This window comes from Lathyrus oleraceus, chromosome 2, assembly GCF_024323335.1.
Source record: "Lathyrus oleraceus cultivar Zhongwan6 chromosome 2, CAAS_Psat_ZW6_1.0, whole genome shotgun sequence".
Lineage (NCBI taxonomy): Eukaryota > Viridiplantae > Streptophyta > Magnoliopsida > Fabales > Fabaceae > Lathyrus > Lathyrus oleraceus.
This window is the reverse complement of record NC_066580.1, coordinates 435,805,610-435,824,535: the sequence shown is the minus strand read 5'-3', so window position 1 is coordinate 435,824,535 and position 18,926 is coordinate 435,805,610. Positions and strand designations below refer to the sequence as shown.

The 18,926-nt window shown below is 34.0% G+C and overlaps 1 protein-coding gene across 1 annotated transcript; it reads right to left on the bottom strand.

Moving 5' to 3' along the window:
- Window positions 1-6,670: 6,670 nt before the first annotated feature.
- LOC127120039 (DNA (cytosine-5)-methyltransferase CMT3) lies at window positions 6,671-11,997 on the bottom strand. Its single transcript, XM_051050421.1, has 20 exons — window positions 11,681-11,997; window positions 11,487-11,586; window positions 11,253-11,360; window positions 11,039-11,158; window positions 10,854-10,953; window positions 10,527-10,753; window positions 10,366-10,431; window positions 10,001-10,258; window positions 9,389-9,447; window positions 9,195-9,261; window positions 8,775-9,104; window positions 8,620-8,688; window positions 8,421-8,507; window positions 8,235-8,322; window positions 7,854-7,972; window positions 7,665-7,766; window positions 7,539-7,582; window positions 7,375-7,444; window positions 7,188-7,291; window positions 6,671-7,091 (listed from the first exon to the last, which is right to left on the bottom strand). Exons 1-20 carry the CDS (start codon window positions 11,911-11,913, stop codon window positions 6,914-6,916), a joined length of 2,529 nt encoding a protein of 842 aa, XP_050906378.1. The 5' UTR covers window positions 11,914-11,997; the 3' UTR covers window positions 6,671-6,913.
- Window positions 11,998-18,926: the final 6,929 nt, after the last annotated feature.

Genomic DNA, 18,926 nt, shown 5'->3' with positions numbered 1-18,926 from the left:
AAACATAAATAATGAAGAACATATTATTTTGAATGTAGATAATAATGAAAATGAGAATATCCTTGCTTTTTCTAATGAACAACCTAATGAGCTTATTCCATTAGATATTTATGATCTAAGAACATCGAATAACCTTAAAAGTGATTTAAGGGATGGATTGTTAAAAAAGTGGTGCTAAAAGAGATGTGTTAATTGTGAATGGTCCTAAAGATATCCATGGTAGGCACTTTTCATCTTCACATTACATTCATTATTGTGCTAATGGAGAAAACCATGATAGGAGTTGGCTTGTTTATTCAAAAGAATTGGATAAAAAAATTGTTTCTTTTATAAGATGTTTTATAGAAGTCCTAAAACAAATCACTTAGCTCAAGAAGGTTTCAATGATTGATCTCATCTTACGATTAGACTTAAAGAACATGAATCAAGCGGTGCACACATGGCTTTTATGAGTGATTGGATTGACTTATAAATCAGATTTTAAAAAAAAACATAACAATTGATAAACATCTTCAAGAGCTTATAAGAAAAGAAAAATAACATTGGAATAATATTTTGATTAGGATAATTTCTATTGTTATATATCTTTCTAGACGAAATTTAGTTTTTCGAAAAACAAATAACAAGATCAATGTACAAAATAATGGGAACTTTTTTTCTCTTGTTGAGATGATTGTCGAATGGGATCCTGTTATGCATAGGCGCCTTGATCGCATCAAGAATAACAAAATTAATTTTCTTTATCTTAGTCATAAGATCCAAAATGAATTGACTAATATGTTAGGTAATGAAGTTAAAGGGGCAATAATCCAAAATATCAAAGAAGCAAAATATGTTCATGTGATACTTGATTGCACTCCTGATGTAAGTCACCAAGAACAAATGACTCTCATACTACGTTGTATAGATGTTTTTACAAGTCCAATAAAGATAGAAGAGTTTTTTATAGAATTTTTGAAAGTTGATGATATAACTGGCCAAGGTTTGTTTGAAGGATTACAAAATATTTTAAAAAGTCTTGGTCTTTATATTAATAATGTGAGAGGGCAAGGATATGATAATGGATCAAACATGAAAGGAAAACATCAAGGTGTACAAAAAAAATATTATATATAAATTTTAGCATTGTACACACCATGTGATTGTCATAGTCTTAACTTGACACTATGTGAATTGCAAATTCTTGTTCTAAAGCTAGATATTTTTTTGGAGTACTACACCGTATTTACACTATAATTACTTTGTCCATAAAGAGTTGGAAAATCTTAAGAGATAATATAACTCTCAAACCATTATCGCAAACACATTGGAAAAGTCACATGAATAGTGTAAATGCAATTAAAACTCAAGCTTCAAACATAATAGAAACTTTATTTCAAGTAGCTGAACAAGATAATGATCCAAAGATTAAGAGCGAATCTGAATCTTTAGCACATCATGGAATTTGGAACTTTGAGTTTTTACTAGCTATGACTATCTAGTTTGAGTTGTTATTTGTTGTTAATGAAATTAGCAAAAGTGTACAACAACAACAAAATGTGAATTGATGTGCTTATACAGTTAGGAAAAGGTTTGATTACTCACTTGAAAAAAATATAGAGAATTTGGTTTTGCAAAGGTTATTGATAGTGCTGAAATAATTACAAATGAAATGGACATCGAATGTGTGTTTACTCAAAAACGTCAAATCCATAGAAAGAAATATTATGATGAAAATCCATTTGAATGCACACAATCAAATCTTGAGTCTGCTGAGGAGTCTTTTAGGATTCATTACTTTTTATACATTGTAGATCAAGCAATTGACTCACTTAATAGAATATTTGAGCAATATAGCATATATGATAATATTTTGGATTTTTGTTTAATATTGAATGACTTAAGTCATTTTATGATGAGAACTTGAAATTGTCTTCCATAAATCTTGAAACTTATTTGAAACATGACAATTCTTATGGTCTTGATGGTGAAATTTTATATGAAGAATTAAAAGTCATTAGAGAGATTTTAACCATTGAATCAAAATCTAGTTTCAAGATATTGAGTTCTCTTAAGACATTCAATTGTTTTTTCTAATGCATGCATAACTTATATAATAATATTAACTATTTTTGTTAGTGTTGCATTGGCTGAGAGGAGTTTTCAAAATTAAAATTGCTAAGATCTTATTTGCGATCGACAATGTCGCATATTAGATTAAATAGTCTTGGTTTGATTTTAATTGAATGTGATTTTTTAAAGAATCTTGATTTTGATCAAATTATTGGTGATTTTGCAGCAAAAAATGCTAGGAGGATGATATTCGAAGATTAATAGTCGGAGGTTGTAGCTAGTGCGGGAATTGGAATGCTACTGATACATGTTTGGATTGATAGATACACTATAACTACTTTTATCATTATTTTATTGTAGTTTTGATTTGGTGTAAACTTTTCAATATTAATGTAATTTTTTACTTTTTTTACAATTATATATTTATAATTATATGACTTATAAATCTGGTTTAAAAAATTATGAATTAAGAAAAAGGACATTGAATTCATAATTTTGACCGGGCATTCAAAATCTTGGGGACGACCCTGAATAAAACAACTTTGATTAATTCAAAAAATCTATCAAAAACAAGTCAATCACTTGGATCCAATTCTTAACGAGACTAACAACCAAATAAAAAACTAATGCATCATCAATTAAGTTGTGTGATCTCTAATTTTCTCACTAAACTAACCTCTACATACAATCATGTCTATAATATTCTCCCTTATTTTGGCATTATCCATATTATTACCAAAGACGTTGTCATTCCTATAATTCCATATGCCATATATAGCTTCAGTGGCAGTCAACTTTAATATAGCATCCATCCACCCTTTTCCTTTACTACATTTCACAATCAACTACATTTCTTCCTTTCATTCCTTGGGCTCGTGTATGATTTGGATCTAATTAAGAATCTTACACCAAAATAAAGGTGTATTGCTCATAAAAAAGAAAGGCCCCAAAATAAAAACGTTCCCTCGTGTTGATCCCCCCCCCCCCCCCACTCCCTCCTGAATAGTCCCAATAGTGGTATCATGAGCATTTGGTTCAAGTGAAGGGATCAACTTACTTGTATCAAAATTCTCTACTAGGTATAAGGTGGCCCGTTGAAAAGTGTCAACGGCGGTACAAGTGTATATGGATGAAAGAACCTTCACTTGAGGGGGAGCATTGTGGATAGACTCACACTTTATGGGGATTGTTAAAAAAGAATTACAAGTGTGAGTAGTGTGAGAAAGTTATGTATTGGTTAGAAATATGGAGACTCGAGAATTTATAAGTGGGAGAACTCATACACCTACTATCTTAAGGTTTTGGGTGAGTATGTGGTATATCTCTCATAAAGGTGTGTTGCTCATAAAAAGGAAGGTCCCAAAGTAAAAATGATCTCTCGTGTTGACCCCCTGAATAGCCCCAACAAGAAAAACAATTATTTTGTTAATATATATTTGTTAATCAATTGAAGACATAATTTATCGTCCAGAAAAGTGAAGCACAATGCAATGGTCTTGCTTACCTTGCCCTTGAGTCGAACACAAGACAAGGTTGAACCTAGAGCTCTGAGATGTATGTTTCTTGGATACCCTGAAGGAGTTAAAGCTTATAGGTTGTGGTGCCTAAAGCCAGGTCACAAGAGGTGTATCACAAGTCGAGGTGTAGTTTTCAATGAAGTAGAAATTTCTTTCAAGAAAACTGATGATGTTGGTCGAAATGCAAAGATCTCTATTGAAGAGTTGGAACAGGAAAAGTTTTGTGTTGAGGTAGAGCATAGTGATGTTGAATGGCATAACCCAGATGAAGTCGGAGAAGAAGTACAAGTTGCTTATGAATATGAGGAGACTGAAAATGACTACATGTTGGCAAGAGACAAGTCGAGAAGAATCATCAAGACACCTCAGAGACTTGGTTATGAAGATCTCATAGCTTTTTCCTTAATCTCTGCGAGTGAGGTCCTTGATGAAGAACCTAGAGACTGCAAGGAAGCTGTGAGGAGTTGAAATAAGACTGAATGGCTAAAAGCCATAGATGATGAGATGAAATATCTTTATGATAATAACACTTAGGAGGTGATCGAGAAACCTACAGGGGCCAAGTTAATTAGTTGTAAGTTGATTTTCAAGGTTAAGGACAGAATTGAAGGAGTTATGTCGAAGCAATTTAAGGCAAGTTGGTTGCTAGGGGGTTCACCCGGAAAGAAGGTGTCGACTTCAATGATGTGTTCTCACCTGTTGTAAAGTGCATATCCATTAGAATGTTATTAGCCATGGTGGCAAAGTTTGACTTAGAACTTGAACAGATGGATGTAAAGATAGCCTTCTTGTATGGTGATCTAGATGAAATAACCTTGATGAAGCAAACTGAAGGGTATGTAGAAAAGGGAAAGTAAGATTATGTGTGCAAGTTGAATAGGTCGTTATGTGGCCTGAAACAATCTCTTCAATAATGGAATAGGATATTCGACAAGTTCATGGCACACATAGGTTTCACTAGAAGCTAGTTCGACCACTACGTTTACCTCATATTTTGACCTAGAAGTTCTCTTGTTATTTTGTTGTTTTATGTTGATGACATTCTCATAGAAAGCAATTGTGTCAAGGATGTTATAAAGGTGAAGGTTGAACTCGATAAGGAGTTGGACATGAAAGATTTCGGAGCTTCCTTCAGAATTCTTGGGATTGACATTCGTAGAGATAGAAAGTAGACGCGATTATGCTTATCTCAAACGACATACCTACTTAAGATTCTCGACAAATTTTATATGTTGAATTCAAAGCCTATTGTAACACCGACTTATCCTCATTTTAAGATGGGTACGACTCAAAGTCCTAGTACTGCAATCGAAAGAGTCTATATGAATAGCATTCCATATGCTAGTATAGTAGAATCTTTGATGTATGATATGATTTATACGAGACCAGACATAGCATATGCAGTGAGCCTTGTTAGCAGGTATATGACAATTTATGGGAAGGCACGCTGGCAAGCATTAAAGTGGATCCTGAGGTACATAAATGGGTCTCTAAGCAGAGTCATGATTTATGGTGGATCATGTGGTCATGATAACAAATTAGATATTAGGATTTGTCGACTCTAATTATGCAGGTTGTATGGATTCCAAAAAAAATATTTTTGAATATGTGTTCATTGACATAGCAGTCAGCTGGAAAACAACACTTTAGAAGGTTGTATCCTTATCAACCACTGTAGTATTGGCATTTTATATAGGCCATGGGGTCAAACATATGCATTGGTATTTAAAAAAATATTTTCATTTCTTGTTTTACATGACATCTAAGTCGTTCTTTATTTTTCAATTATAATCCACAAAGCTTTAATAGAAACTAAATTCATATGGTAAGAAGATAGTGGAATGCAAATGGGTGTTTACTGTGAAATAAAATTTATATAAGTCAATTGAAATATATAAATTTTGGTTGGTTGCTAAAGGTTTCACTTAAACCTATGATATATATTACTCATAGATATTTGCTCTTGTTGCAAAGTTAAACAATTTAAGAAATCTCGTATCTCATGTCAACTTAGACTTGCCTTTACATCAATTGCCTTTACATCAATTGGATGTTAAAAATGTATTTTTCAATAGTGATATGGATGAAGAAGTATGTATAGATATACCTCCTGATTGTGAAAATAATTTTTGATCTATTGTATACAAACTCTAGAATTTTTGTATGGCCTAAAGTAGTCTCATAGAGTTTGGTTTGAAAAGTTTACTTAAAAAAAATAGAGTTACATTCAAGGCCCAATTGATCACACCTTGTTCATAAAGTTTATGGCAATAATAATCTATGTTTATGATATTATTCTTATCCGAGATGATATATATGAAATGGCTATGGTAAAAGAGAAACTACCTATAAACATTGAAATCAAAGACTTAGATCCTTTAAATGATTTTTTGGTATAGAGGTTGTCTAATCAAAGAATGGAATCGTTGTTTCCCAACAAAATTATATTCTAGAAAACTCTCATGAAACTTAATGCAAAACTTAGACTAAGTGGTTATAAACTAGCAGAATACTCTCATGCAACTTAATGCAAAACTTTTGGGAAAAGGGGAAGTTTGTAGACATCATACTGTATTAAAGATTGAAGATTGCTAAGTAAACTAATTTATGTCTCAGACTATATTGGGCATTGCTAAGTAAACTAATTTTTGGGTATAAGAAGCTTGACTAAACCCAAAATTGGGTATTTTGTAAGTAATTTGGGGGACTAAACCCAAAATTGGGTATTTTGTAAGCAATTTGGGTATAAGAAGCTTGACTAAACCCAAAATTGGGTATTTTGTAAGCAATTTGGGTATAATAAATATTTATACACCGGCGTTTTAGTGTGCTCCAAATTCTATCAGCGGGGTAGTTAAAAAGCTGATTATTTAATTTGCCCACCAAAGTAAGCAAATCTGGTACTTAGTGGTGTTTTTAGTAAAATCTCAAGAAAACGGTTGATGGTAATGTTGGATGCATTATGACTAAAACACATTATTAACGTCCTATATTCTATTGTTGTGGCTAATCATTTCTGCTGTATTTATCATGCTTTTGAAACCATTCATTTAATAATGGTTCTAAACTTCATATGATTCAAGATTGTCATAACAAAAACATTGATCAAATTGTAGTCATTCACTGAATTCCAATTGTTTTAAGCATTGGATACATTACAACAAATTGCAGACCATCACAAAAGTGAATCTAAAATCACAAACAATGAAAATAATAGTACAAAACATAGTCTCACAATTCTTCAGCCTGATGCATTCTCTCAACTTGAAAAGGAAAATCCTTATAAGAATGATGCAAATTGACTTTAAAATGGCAGAGACTGGGATTGCAGAGAGAGGAACGCGTCAACTTGAATTATTATCCTCAACCTTAGCTAAATTTTTAAGAGCAAGAGAACTTGGGTAGTTGAATGGGAGAGTTGTCAAGGGCTTATCATCAGAGAGTCCTTGGATAGCTAAACCTAATGTGTATCCAAGGCCAAGAGCCACAGGAACAGCCACTGCATTTCCGACTTGCATGTACCTGCATTTAAGAAAGAACAGTTTAGTGCCAAGATATACATGACGTGTAAAACGTTATAAAGTTAGAAATTGCATTTAGTAATCCTTCTAAGCATACCTCTCTTTGATAGGGCCACAAAGTTTATAGCAATCAGGAAATCCCTGTATCCTTGCATTCTCTCGGATACTAAGAACTCTGTCTTGTTCAGGGTGGAGAATGGCCTGAAAATGAATAACTTGGAATATGAGACAACTGCATGTGGCATTAGTTATACAAAATATAAAGTAAAAAAGTAAGTAATTACCTGATTGTGAGGTTCTGCCCTAGTTACAACTGTATTCACAATTTCATCCCACCACAATCGACGAAAGGGTCTGTTGTTTTTCAGACAGATACATAAGATGTTTGATTTAGACAGAATAACAAATAAACATGATCACAGAAAAGGTAAATTATGAATTTACATACTTTGAAGAGGTTCCACGGACAAATGACATCGCATAATCAGGAACCTACAAAGACATACAATTTTAGTGATCAACATAGAACTTGCTTCAAAATAAACATAGTTGTAAGGAAAGAAAAGAAAATTACCAATGGCTTCCCAGATTGAAGCAGTACTCGTTCAACTGAAGGATCCCATTCAACCTTGTTGCCTTTAACAAGAACTCCAGGTAGGTCTCTAAAGTTTGCTCCCTAAAAAAGCAACCAGACATAATTAAAATTTAAACAGAGAAACAACAAAAAAGTAAAAGCCTGTTATGATAATTCAGGGCATGGTACCTTCTTCTTTGGAATTTGGCAAACTCTGTCATAGTCATCTTTGTTTAACTGGAGAGGACGGTGATCAAACAGCATTCCACTTGGTGCACTTTTAGAGTGAGTTGAAAAATTCACCATCTCTAGAAGAAAGAAAATGCAAGATCAGGCACCAGTTAAATGCATGATAGAATAACATGAGACAAAATTGCTCAAGACATTAAAAACAGATTACACAAATATTGTTCCAAATGTGCTTGAGATATAGTTTTATGATGTCAAAATTTGAAAGATTCACTATGGATACAGGAGCTGAAATCTTAATGCAGTGACAAACGGTTATTCTAACAGCAGACAACCAAGACATGATATACTTTAAATCTCAATATTAAATAGGATACCCACCACTTCTCTTTAATCTGATATACTTTTGAAACTCAGTACGAGGTTTAGTGCCATAGCTCCTTTCATTCTGGTTCTCTTCATTAGTAATCTGTTTGATAAAATTAAAAAACATGCAAAAATGGAATCAAAATTCTTTTGGAATAAAAAACTAATTTAACAATGAACTTGGGAGCAAAATAAACTTACTGCAGGAAGATCTTCCAATGCATCTTTAAGCAAAACTGCATCAGCCAGCTGATGTTTTTCTTCAGGAGGATATGTGACTGTAATTTCCTGCATTATAACAAGAGCCAAATCTCATTGATCAAACTTAACATTACAATTAAAAAACACATTATTCATCTAAGAAAATGGCACAAACATCTCTGATTATATCAGTTCTTACATCAAACTCAGTGGGCACAACCGATCTTGATATCGCATTATGAGTTGGTAACGGATAAGCAGGCAGTTTCTGCAAATGGAACAGTAGATGTATCAATAACCTTCCAGAACATCACATCAATAAAAATAAAAATCTAGATCAGATAATGATCTTACTTCATTAGGAAGAGCTCCCCAAAGAAAAACTCGCATCCTGAATTGAGGAACACCATACGAACCTGCAGCCATCATCCCCATTCTAGCTTGGTAATTCATGGCCACAAGACGACCTATGGCATAACGGCCCAAAAACCCACCAGAAAATTTCAAAAGGTCAACAACATTCTCCATCAGTACATATTTTGGCTTCAGGAAATCAATAATGTCCATATAAACAAGCAACTGCTTGTTTTTAACATCCTTCAGTGGCTCTTTGTCATTACGGAATCGATTGAAACCACTAATTCCTTGGCAAGGTGGTCCTCCACAAATAAAATCAGCTTGACCCTGAACAAGCATATAAAACCAGTTGAAAAGGGCATTAGATGTTTAAAATTTTGATCTAGAGTAACCAAACAATCAAGAGAGGAGACTCACAGGAAGAGGCAATAATTTTTCTTTACAACCATTTGTCACAAAATCTTTCAAAGCGTCTGTACAATCTCTGTTACAATTTGAATCATAGTTAGAATCTTAAGTAGATGTGGCTTAAGGCAATCAAGTAAAGACAAAATCTAGTATAGCATACTTAATGGCAAAAATAACTCTAAAGTTTTATAACTGGATTATACCTCAAGCCCTCTACTGGCTCCCACGTATCATAACTGGAATCATAACCCTTCCATTGCACCTGAATGATTAAAAATATATAGCATAAAAAGAATTACCACTAATTGAAATAATGCATTTTTAAGAAATAAACTAGGATCAAAAAGTTTAGCAATTAAAATGGGAGGACTAAATTAAATTAAGCAATTAAAAAACTTTAGTAAAATTATTCCATTGGGATTGGAGTAACAGCAGGGTTTAAGGCAGGTCAAAATCTACAAATGGGTTCAAATGCAATACAATTGGTCCACAAACTGCTGTCAACAGGGCAGTTGTAGTGGTTGCTAATTGCCGTCACATCTAATATTGCAAAGGCTACAATAATTTTGGAATAAACTAATCAAATGTTGTTCTTCTTCCAACTTTAAGTTTAGTTCTAGTATATTCTTCTCTCCTTATTAATTTTTAAATTAAGTATGATGATTTCTTTAATTGTATATAAATCTATTTATGAACATTGATGTTTACTTTGAACACTAGTTTAGTCGATATGCAATATTAACCACACAGGTGCCAATAATTGTTATGGTTATATAAACCAATCAAATTAAAGTGCAAGTTTGAAGAAAACATACTTTAAAGTAAACTCCTGGTTTGTTGTCAGAGTTGGGATCACCGTAGCAAACAGCAAGCAGTCTTTCTACCTCAAATTCTTCAGAGTCAGATGAGTCATCAGCAGCTTCTTCTTTTATGTCTTCGGGTTCATCTTTCACATTTTCATCAGCATCAACATTAGAATCTGTCTTTTCTGATGCCTTCAATACAAACTCCTCATGGAGCTTAGCCCACTCTTTCAGTAGACTTAAAAAGTCTTCTGCAGGCTCATTTCTCACCTGAATTACACATTTTAGGAAGCAAAACATTTAGTAAAAATAAGAATGAAGAACTAAGAACAAAGTTACAATAATTTATCTACAAATGCTGGATAACAAATACATACATGTGTTTCTGGGTGATTTTGCTTCAGACTTTCACAAGCATGTTTATTTATGTCAACAGCCCACCTCTTTAAAGCCAAAAACAAACAATCTAAGATCAGTCTTGAAAAATCATCTGCAAGCAAACATATAATGAACTGATTCTGCAAATTATTCTAAATACCGTAACAAGATTGATGCCAGATATAGAAGCTCCAAAGCAAAGACCAGTGGACATGGCTCCACAACCAGCATACAAATCTAATAAAGTCCATTCTGTCTTCTCAGAATCTTTGTTTTGAATTAACCCTCCATTAGCAACACTATTCTCAGCATCACACCTATTAGAACCATATTTAGAATCTGATTCACTTGATAGTGTAGATGTTTCACTCTCTATTTTGGATGTTTCTGTATCAATCAGGCCAAACAATAACCAACTTAAGAAATTAAGAATAGTGTCAACATAGAAACTTGAAACAAACTACCACTAAGTATAATGATTTCATACCACTGACAATGCTTGAGAATGTTAAATAAGGAATAGTGTACTTCATATCATAGTATAGCTCACAGGGAGGCATTTTCTTCTTCTTTGCAGCCAAGTCTACCTAGAGTACAAATTTGCAAACACTTCAAACATTTGAACTTAAAACAACAAACTACACAAACCAAATGGTACAAAACAACACTTACATCAGGAGTAATTAGGGCAATTTTCACTTTTCTGACAATACAATCAAGAGGATTTTCATCTTTGACATCTGATATAAAGACCCTCTTCTTGTCAATAAGCTCGGGATGAATCTTAATAACCTACAACACACATTCAAATCTCCAAAATCAAACATAACCCTAAAAATATAAACCATCACACAGAACAAACAACAGTTAAAACAAGCAATCTTACAGTATCTTCGGCTCTATAAAACCATTGAGCAGTAAAATATGGATCTTTGTCTTCAGTTTCAAAGAACTCAACAATCCTTGCAATATAGTTAGGTTTATCATCTTCAGCCTAAAAACAGCATTTCAGAAAATCAGGAAAATAACACAGAAAGAAAACCCCAGTCAAAAAAGCATAAAAACCCTAAAACCCTAAATCTTAACATTAATTAAAATAATTAAAATAAAATAAGAATACCTTGACATAGGCAGTATCATTGAGCTTATAAATAACACCATCAACATTTGCCTCACGGTAATGAAACTTCGCTTTTAAGCAATCATTATCCTCGGATCCACTACAAACACAATCGACAATAGTGAGTTTGCAACTATTCTCACAAAAAAAAACTATTTAATAAATAAAAATATAAAAATAAAATAAGAACCCACTCTTTCTTGGAGTAACGGCGAGGCCATTTAGATCTGGCTTCCTCTGCCGGAATAGGTTTTCCAACAAAGGAAGCACCGTCAGTCTTAGCAGAACAAGACTTAAGTTTCTTTCGCTCGGAAGGAAGAAGCGAAACGATTTCGTTATCTTCCGACGAAAGAACGTTGTCTTCAAGTTCATCTTGTTCCGGCGTTGCTGGCTGAGCGCGTTTGCTACCAGAGCGAGCTTTTCCCATTTCGTTGTTGAGAGAAATGAAAAAATGAGAAGCTCAAGAGTGAATAAGCGAAAACGGCAAGAAACGATTGTGTGAGAGAAAACGATTAAAATTGGGGCTTTTAACTTCCAATATGAGCGGGAATTTTTATTTTATTTTTTTGATTTCAATATTTCGCTAAATTTTAGTTCCCGGGCTACCCGCTCCCAGAAAATAATTATAAATAGAAACTAAATATTTTTCTAGTAGTGTTTGTCTTTATCCTCATTTATTTAACTCAATATGTATTTATTTTGAACCAATGCCTCTCTAAATTACGCTATGTGTCGCTTCAAAGACGTGTAGTGATAGTGCTGTAGGTTTAAAGAGTTTTAAGTTGTTTACTAAATTTCAATTAAGTCTGTCCACTTACTCCACTCTACATTAATTATTATTAAACTTGTCTTGTTTAAGAGGTTCCAGAATTTATAAAATAATATAATTTATTTTATACTAAAAATTTTATTAAGAAATCAATATTTTGGCGCAAGTCAAATATAGCAAATCAATTGTGGTATTTCTTAAGTAATGTGTGGCATTATATAGTAATTTCATGGAGGTGTGTATACAGAAATTACACAATCAATAGATAAATATTAATCTCTTTTAAAAATAAAATAAGAAAAAATATTAAAGATTAGAAGAAAATAATAATAAATAGGATAAGCATTAATATTTTATAAAAATTGATAATTAATTTAAAATTTAAAATAACTTTTTTAAACAACTTATAATTGTAATTGTAAATAAATATAAAATTAAATCACAATAACAACTATTGTCTTTTTCATAAAATAATTGTTTCAGTTAATGGAACAAGAATCATATTTGAGGTTGGTTCAAATTATTTGAAAAGTGAAATCTTAAATTATTTTAAAAATTTGAGATTTATTGTGTGTGACTCGAGTCACTCGCAATTTATGACTTAAAACAAATCAAACAGAGGAGAATAGAAAAATTTGGGTGTCTATGACTCGAATCACAGTTTACACATGATTCGAATTATGCAACAGTATGACTTAAATCACAAGTTGCACATGATTCGCATCAGATGTCTCTTGTTAGTCATTGCCTCATTTGATTCGAATCACGCATCCTACATGACTCGAAACACAAGTTTTTTTCATTTTTTCTTGTTTAGTTCCGATCAATTGGACTAAAATCAAGCTTTGTATATGACTTAAATCACGAGCCTCTAAGACTCGAATCACATGTATATAACATGACTCGAATCACGAAAAATTTGTCATTTTTCTTTATGTCGATCGTGTTTCACTTTACTTGCTCATTTGACTCAAATCACAAATGCTCTTGACTCGAATCTAACAACCATTTTTCACCTATTTCTGTGCATAATCTACAGCACGTATAAATTCCTTTTGTCATCACATTATCATTGAGAAATCTCATAACCAAAAGTGATTTTGTGAAATCAGCAACCTCTAATTTTTGAAAACTCGTAAAAACTTCCATACAAAATTTCTTTTAGCTTCAACCTCTGGCTTGATTTCAGATCTTAATTATGGAGATTTGTAATTATTGAGAGAGACGTGTCTTGAAACTAACACTTCTTGAAGGTTTGGTAATGATTTTATGGAAGCTTGCAAGATTGTGGTTGTTGTGACTGATGTCATACCCCAAAATTTATGTCACTCGCTGTACAATTTTCATTTCGTCCATGGCCCTACTACATATGCATACATTCACCATTTCATCACTACATTTGCATTAGCATGATTCGTAATAAGAAATTATCATGGACTCAAGGTATGGTAATGGTACTTGAGGAAAACTATGGTTTCCATACATGATCTTGAGGTGTGCTCAACCAAGCACAAAATTTTAACCCACATATACCTTTTGAATTGGTTGATTCATTGATTGTTCATTCATTAATTATGGTGTATATCATCATGATTCAGATCATCAATTTTTGCATTCACAAGTTGCCCTAGGGGAATGCATTTCACTAATTCAATCCATCTTAGGACATGGCATAGTCATTGGTGCAAAGTACAAACTTTAAATTCAAGTCATTTGGTTTGCTTGGCTTACAAGTCTTGTTATCATTTGGATTCATTGGTCCATTGGTGTGTCTTTTTTAGATTCATCATTGCATTGTCTATTGAGTGGCACGAGTCTTACCCAAGTTGATATTTGGTCAAGTGTTGACTTTTTGGTCAATCAATTGCCCAAATCCAATAATTAAGTTATGGATACCCTAAGCCAGAGGTGTGGTATTCTAATTGACAAGCACCGTTGAGTCATTTTAGGTCGTGGTGTGAAGTTTGGCTCATATGGTCAAGTTTTGGTCCATTTGCATTGGTATTTAAGCCATTGAACATGAACATGGTAGCCATTTCATATAGCATTTCATAATAGCATTGCATACATTTGATATGGCAAAACAAGTGAAATTTGATTTAATCTTGAATCATAAATTATATTGATTAATGTTCATTACATAAGCATAGTTTGCATTTGCATTTACATTCACATGTTACATAATAGCTACGCAACATTACAATACTTGTTTTGAATCAAAATAGAAAAAGAGAATGACAGTCTTTGTCTCCATACTTCTACACTTCCATTGGTCATGCTTATCTTGAACCTACATATCAAAAGCTAACAAGTATCATCATCAAAAAACCATGTTCATCATCAACATAAAATCAATTAACGACAATGCAAACAAAGCCAACAATGTAGGAAAATAACTTGGCAAATTCATTTCACATGTAACATAGCAATCCATGATCCATGTCATCTAACAGACCTAGTGTAACACCCAAAATTACTTTCGGGAAGGTCACCCATCCAAATACTACTCCAAGTCAAGCACGTTTTATTGTAGAGTTCTTATCTGTTGAGCTACCGAAAAAAAGATGTTTAACTATGGAGTTATTATCTGTTGAGCTACTGAAAAGAATATGCATCTTGTTGGTATAGGTTGTACCAATTAATCCTCATAAGTCTTCCTTCAACCATGCAATCTCATACATGCACAGTCTCAGGATCCCTCTTATTCTGATGTGAATTCGTTTTTTCCCTAGAAGCTGCTAGGAGTGTCTCATTGTCATGCATCATGCACCGACAACCACTTCATCGCCATCGGGTGTCACATGTAACCACTATTTATCCTCTACGGACTCGGGTGTTACATGCTCATCAGCTTTCGCTTGGTTCGTCCCCGAACCACATTGTACTGGGAGAGGTATGGCTCTGATACCATTTGAACACCCTAGATTGCTTACCGACTGACCACACAAACCAACATGGGTCTTTTCAGCATGCTTTGTCCCCACTCATACGCTTTCCAGGAAATTTCTCATAAGGTCATCCATCCAAATATTACTCCAAGCCAAGCATGCTTAACTGTGGAGTTCTTATCAGTAGGGCTACCGAAAAGAAGATTCATATTGTTGGTATAAGTAGTACCGATTAATCCTTATAAGCCTTCCTTCAACCATGTAGTCTCATAGTTGCACAGCCTCGTGATCCCTCTTATTCTGATGTGAATTCGGTTTTTCCCTAGAAGATGTTATGAGTGTCTCATTATCATGCCTCATGCATCGATAGCCACTCTATCGCCCTCGGGTGTCACATATAACCACTCTTTGTCCTCTTCGAACTCGGGTGTTACACATAGAATATCAATAGCAATAACATCTAATAGGATGTGGTTACTAACTTACCAGGCATAACACATTGCAAGTATATCATTATTAACATCAATAGCACAACAAAAAATCGGTTGCAGGCATAATCCAAATTAGCATAACATCGATCAAATTAACCCCTACCCATAATGTTCAATCTAAGACCTTTGCACATTCACGACATAACAAGGATAACAAATATAACAGGATGTTAACAGTAATTCTCCATTAGTTAACCACAAAATAAACATTCAATAGGGAAAAATAAATACAACAAAAGGACATTAAGGGCCAAGAAATACTACAACCAAATAATCAATTCTCCTTACGAGTCACCCCTCCCCGATAGCATTCTCTAGTTGAGGGACTCCAGACTCGCCGTCATCCATCGCCCACCCTTGGCTTGGTTGTCCTCAACGGAAACATGAGTTTTAGGCTCTAGGGAGTCCATCGCCTCCTCACCCACCAGTTGGCCACCACATAAAACTTTGAGAAAATCCATTTGGCTCAGGTCTATATTGAGGTAAAGGAAGGAAACCTTTTTCTTGGAACACTTAAAGTAGACACCATAAGTAGACATCCCCTCATCAGTGAGCTCTGACACCGTTCTTTATCTCTTTTTGACGAAGAAGGGTGGTGTTCAAGGATTTATGCAAGGATTCATTCTCAATGGATATTTCTTTGGCCTTATCCTTCACATAAGTCATCTTCTCTTCCCACTTTTCTTGTCTTCACGGAGGGACTTCAACAAACCTTGGATCTCATTGTAGGCACTCACATGCATTAGAAGTTTCGCCTCTAACTCTTTATCATCATTGTCTTGCCTCTCCTTATCGATATCATGCAACATAAGTGCCCTCAACATAAGGTTATACTTCATGCATACGATAGATGAGGTCAATTTAGAGAAAATGTTTTGGTGATCAAAAGGAAATTCCTTGGAGAAATAAAGGTGAGAACTCTTGAAGCAAAGTATGTCAATATTAACATTGCTCCACAAAGTCGTAGGAGGTCGCAGAGCCTCGTCTGTGGAAGGCGCCTAAGTGCTTGCCTTCCTATAAGTAGGCAAGGCGATGTCAGCAATATATAGCGCTAGAAATGAGTCAGGTCGAGTCGAACTCTTCTCAGTTCGACTTAACTCGATAAAATTTGGTTCAGATTGAAACTCGGCTCGAGTTCGATACAAACCTTTTTAAAGATCAAACTCAACTCGTTTTATGTTCGCGAACAACTCGGCTCTCTTTGTTAGGTTCTAATTTTTTTATATATATTTGATATTGTAAATTAATAATTTAAAAAAATATATATTTAAATAAATAAGAATTATAATATTGAAAGAAAATAGAAAGCTAAGATTTAGAGTAAGTCTTTAAACTTGCCATTGGAGTGTGTGTGTGTGTGTATATATATATATATATATATATATATATATATATATATATATATATATATATATATATATATGTGTGTGTGTGTATGTGTGTGTGTGTGTGCGCGCGCGTGTGTGTGGGGGGGGGGGGTGTATGTGTGGGGTGTGGGGGTGTGGGGTGTGGGGGTGTGGGTGTGTGTGTGTGTGTGCATGTGTGTGTGCGTGTGTGCATGTGTGTGTGCGTGTCCGTGTGTGTGGGTGTGGGAGGGGTGTGGGCGTGTGTATGTGTGTGTGTGTGTGTGTGTGTGTGTGTTTGCGCGCATGTGTGCGCATGTGTGTGTATGCGCGCGCGTGCGTGTGCGTGTGTGTGTGTGTGCGCGTGTGTGTGCGTGCGTGTGTGGTGTAAGCCTTATAGGTCAATATTTTTGGTACTTGTATCGAATTATTTATTAATAATAAAAGGATTTTTGTTTATTATGTTTATTTAATAAAGTCCCTAGAATAGTTAGTCCGTTTAATGTATCAAGTGTGACTTAATCATGAAATCTCGTTAAACATAAGGACATTATTCTTAAAGTATTTGTAGCCGAGCTTAGTTGTGAAGTGGAATAATATTAAAGCATTTAGACTATTATGTATATAGACTGATGATCACATCTCATGGATCATGGATAAGGAGTTATCAAGTCTTAAATATATGTATGAATATTATGAGTAATACTTATACTAGATTAACCTGTTATGAGAATACTACATAGAATGTTATGCAAAGTGTCATAAGTTATTTTCATGGTGATAAGTGGTGTATACCACCATTCGACCTGAAACCACTATAGGCCCTAGATGTACAATCGAGTGCTTTATTGCTATCAAACGTTGTCCGTAACTGAATGACCATAAAGATAGATAATGGGTACTCCACGAAGCATGCTGATGGACATGAGTGACCTAGATGAAATGTGTACATCCTGCGTAACATGATAATTGTCTAAGGGCCCAATATTGAATTGGACAAGGATGACACGGTCTATGCCTTGTGTTAAATATAGACATAAGGGCAAAAAATGTAATTGTACACATAAGTATTATCACAAAAAAATGATTTGTCAGATCACAGGACATTTCCGTGTCTTGGGTAGCAGTGATGTGTTGATAGATACTTCTCACTATTTATTATGTTAAATACGTGATTTAATATAAGTGTCAATATCGTGAAAACCTACAAGGTCACACGTAAAAAGATAGATTGATGAGAGATAGAGTAAATAAGGAACACCGTAAGATACAGTGTACTTAAGTGAATTATAGAATATCGTAAGGTACAATGAACTTAAGTAGAATATGAAATATGGTAAGGTACCATACACTTAAGTGATTGTTGGTATACCGTAAGATATGGGTCACATACACTTAAGTGAGATTTTTAGCTTGTAGCCCACACAAGTGCTTCTATAAATAGAACCCTTGTGCATAAGCATTTCACTTGATGAAATTTTGTTTCTCTCTTTGTCTCACTCAAAGCCTTCATTCGTAGCAGCTAGCACTGAGACGAAAGGAATCCGTTCGTGTGGACTGAGTAGAGGCGTTGTCACCATTTAATACTCGTGATCACTCCTTATATCTGCATCAAAGGTTTCAATCTCCACAAGAGGTAACGGTTTCTATCACCGATCATGCCCATTCGTAAGGATCACTAAAGGAAAAAATTTAATTTGCGTTACATTTTGGATCGTAATTTTCCTTCAGTGGTATTAAAGCCACTTACAAAACCATACATTTGATAGATGTTTATTTTCTATATTTTATGTATTAATACGATTAAGAGAAAAAATGAATTAAATAACAAATAAGTAATTAAATTTGGCATCATGTGTGTATGATTTGGATGATTGATGTTGACTATGCTTCAGAATCCGACGTTAGTATGGTGAATCACCATTTCCAACACCATGTTATCCTTATAG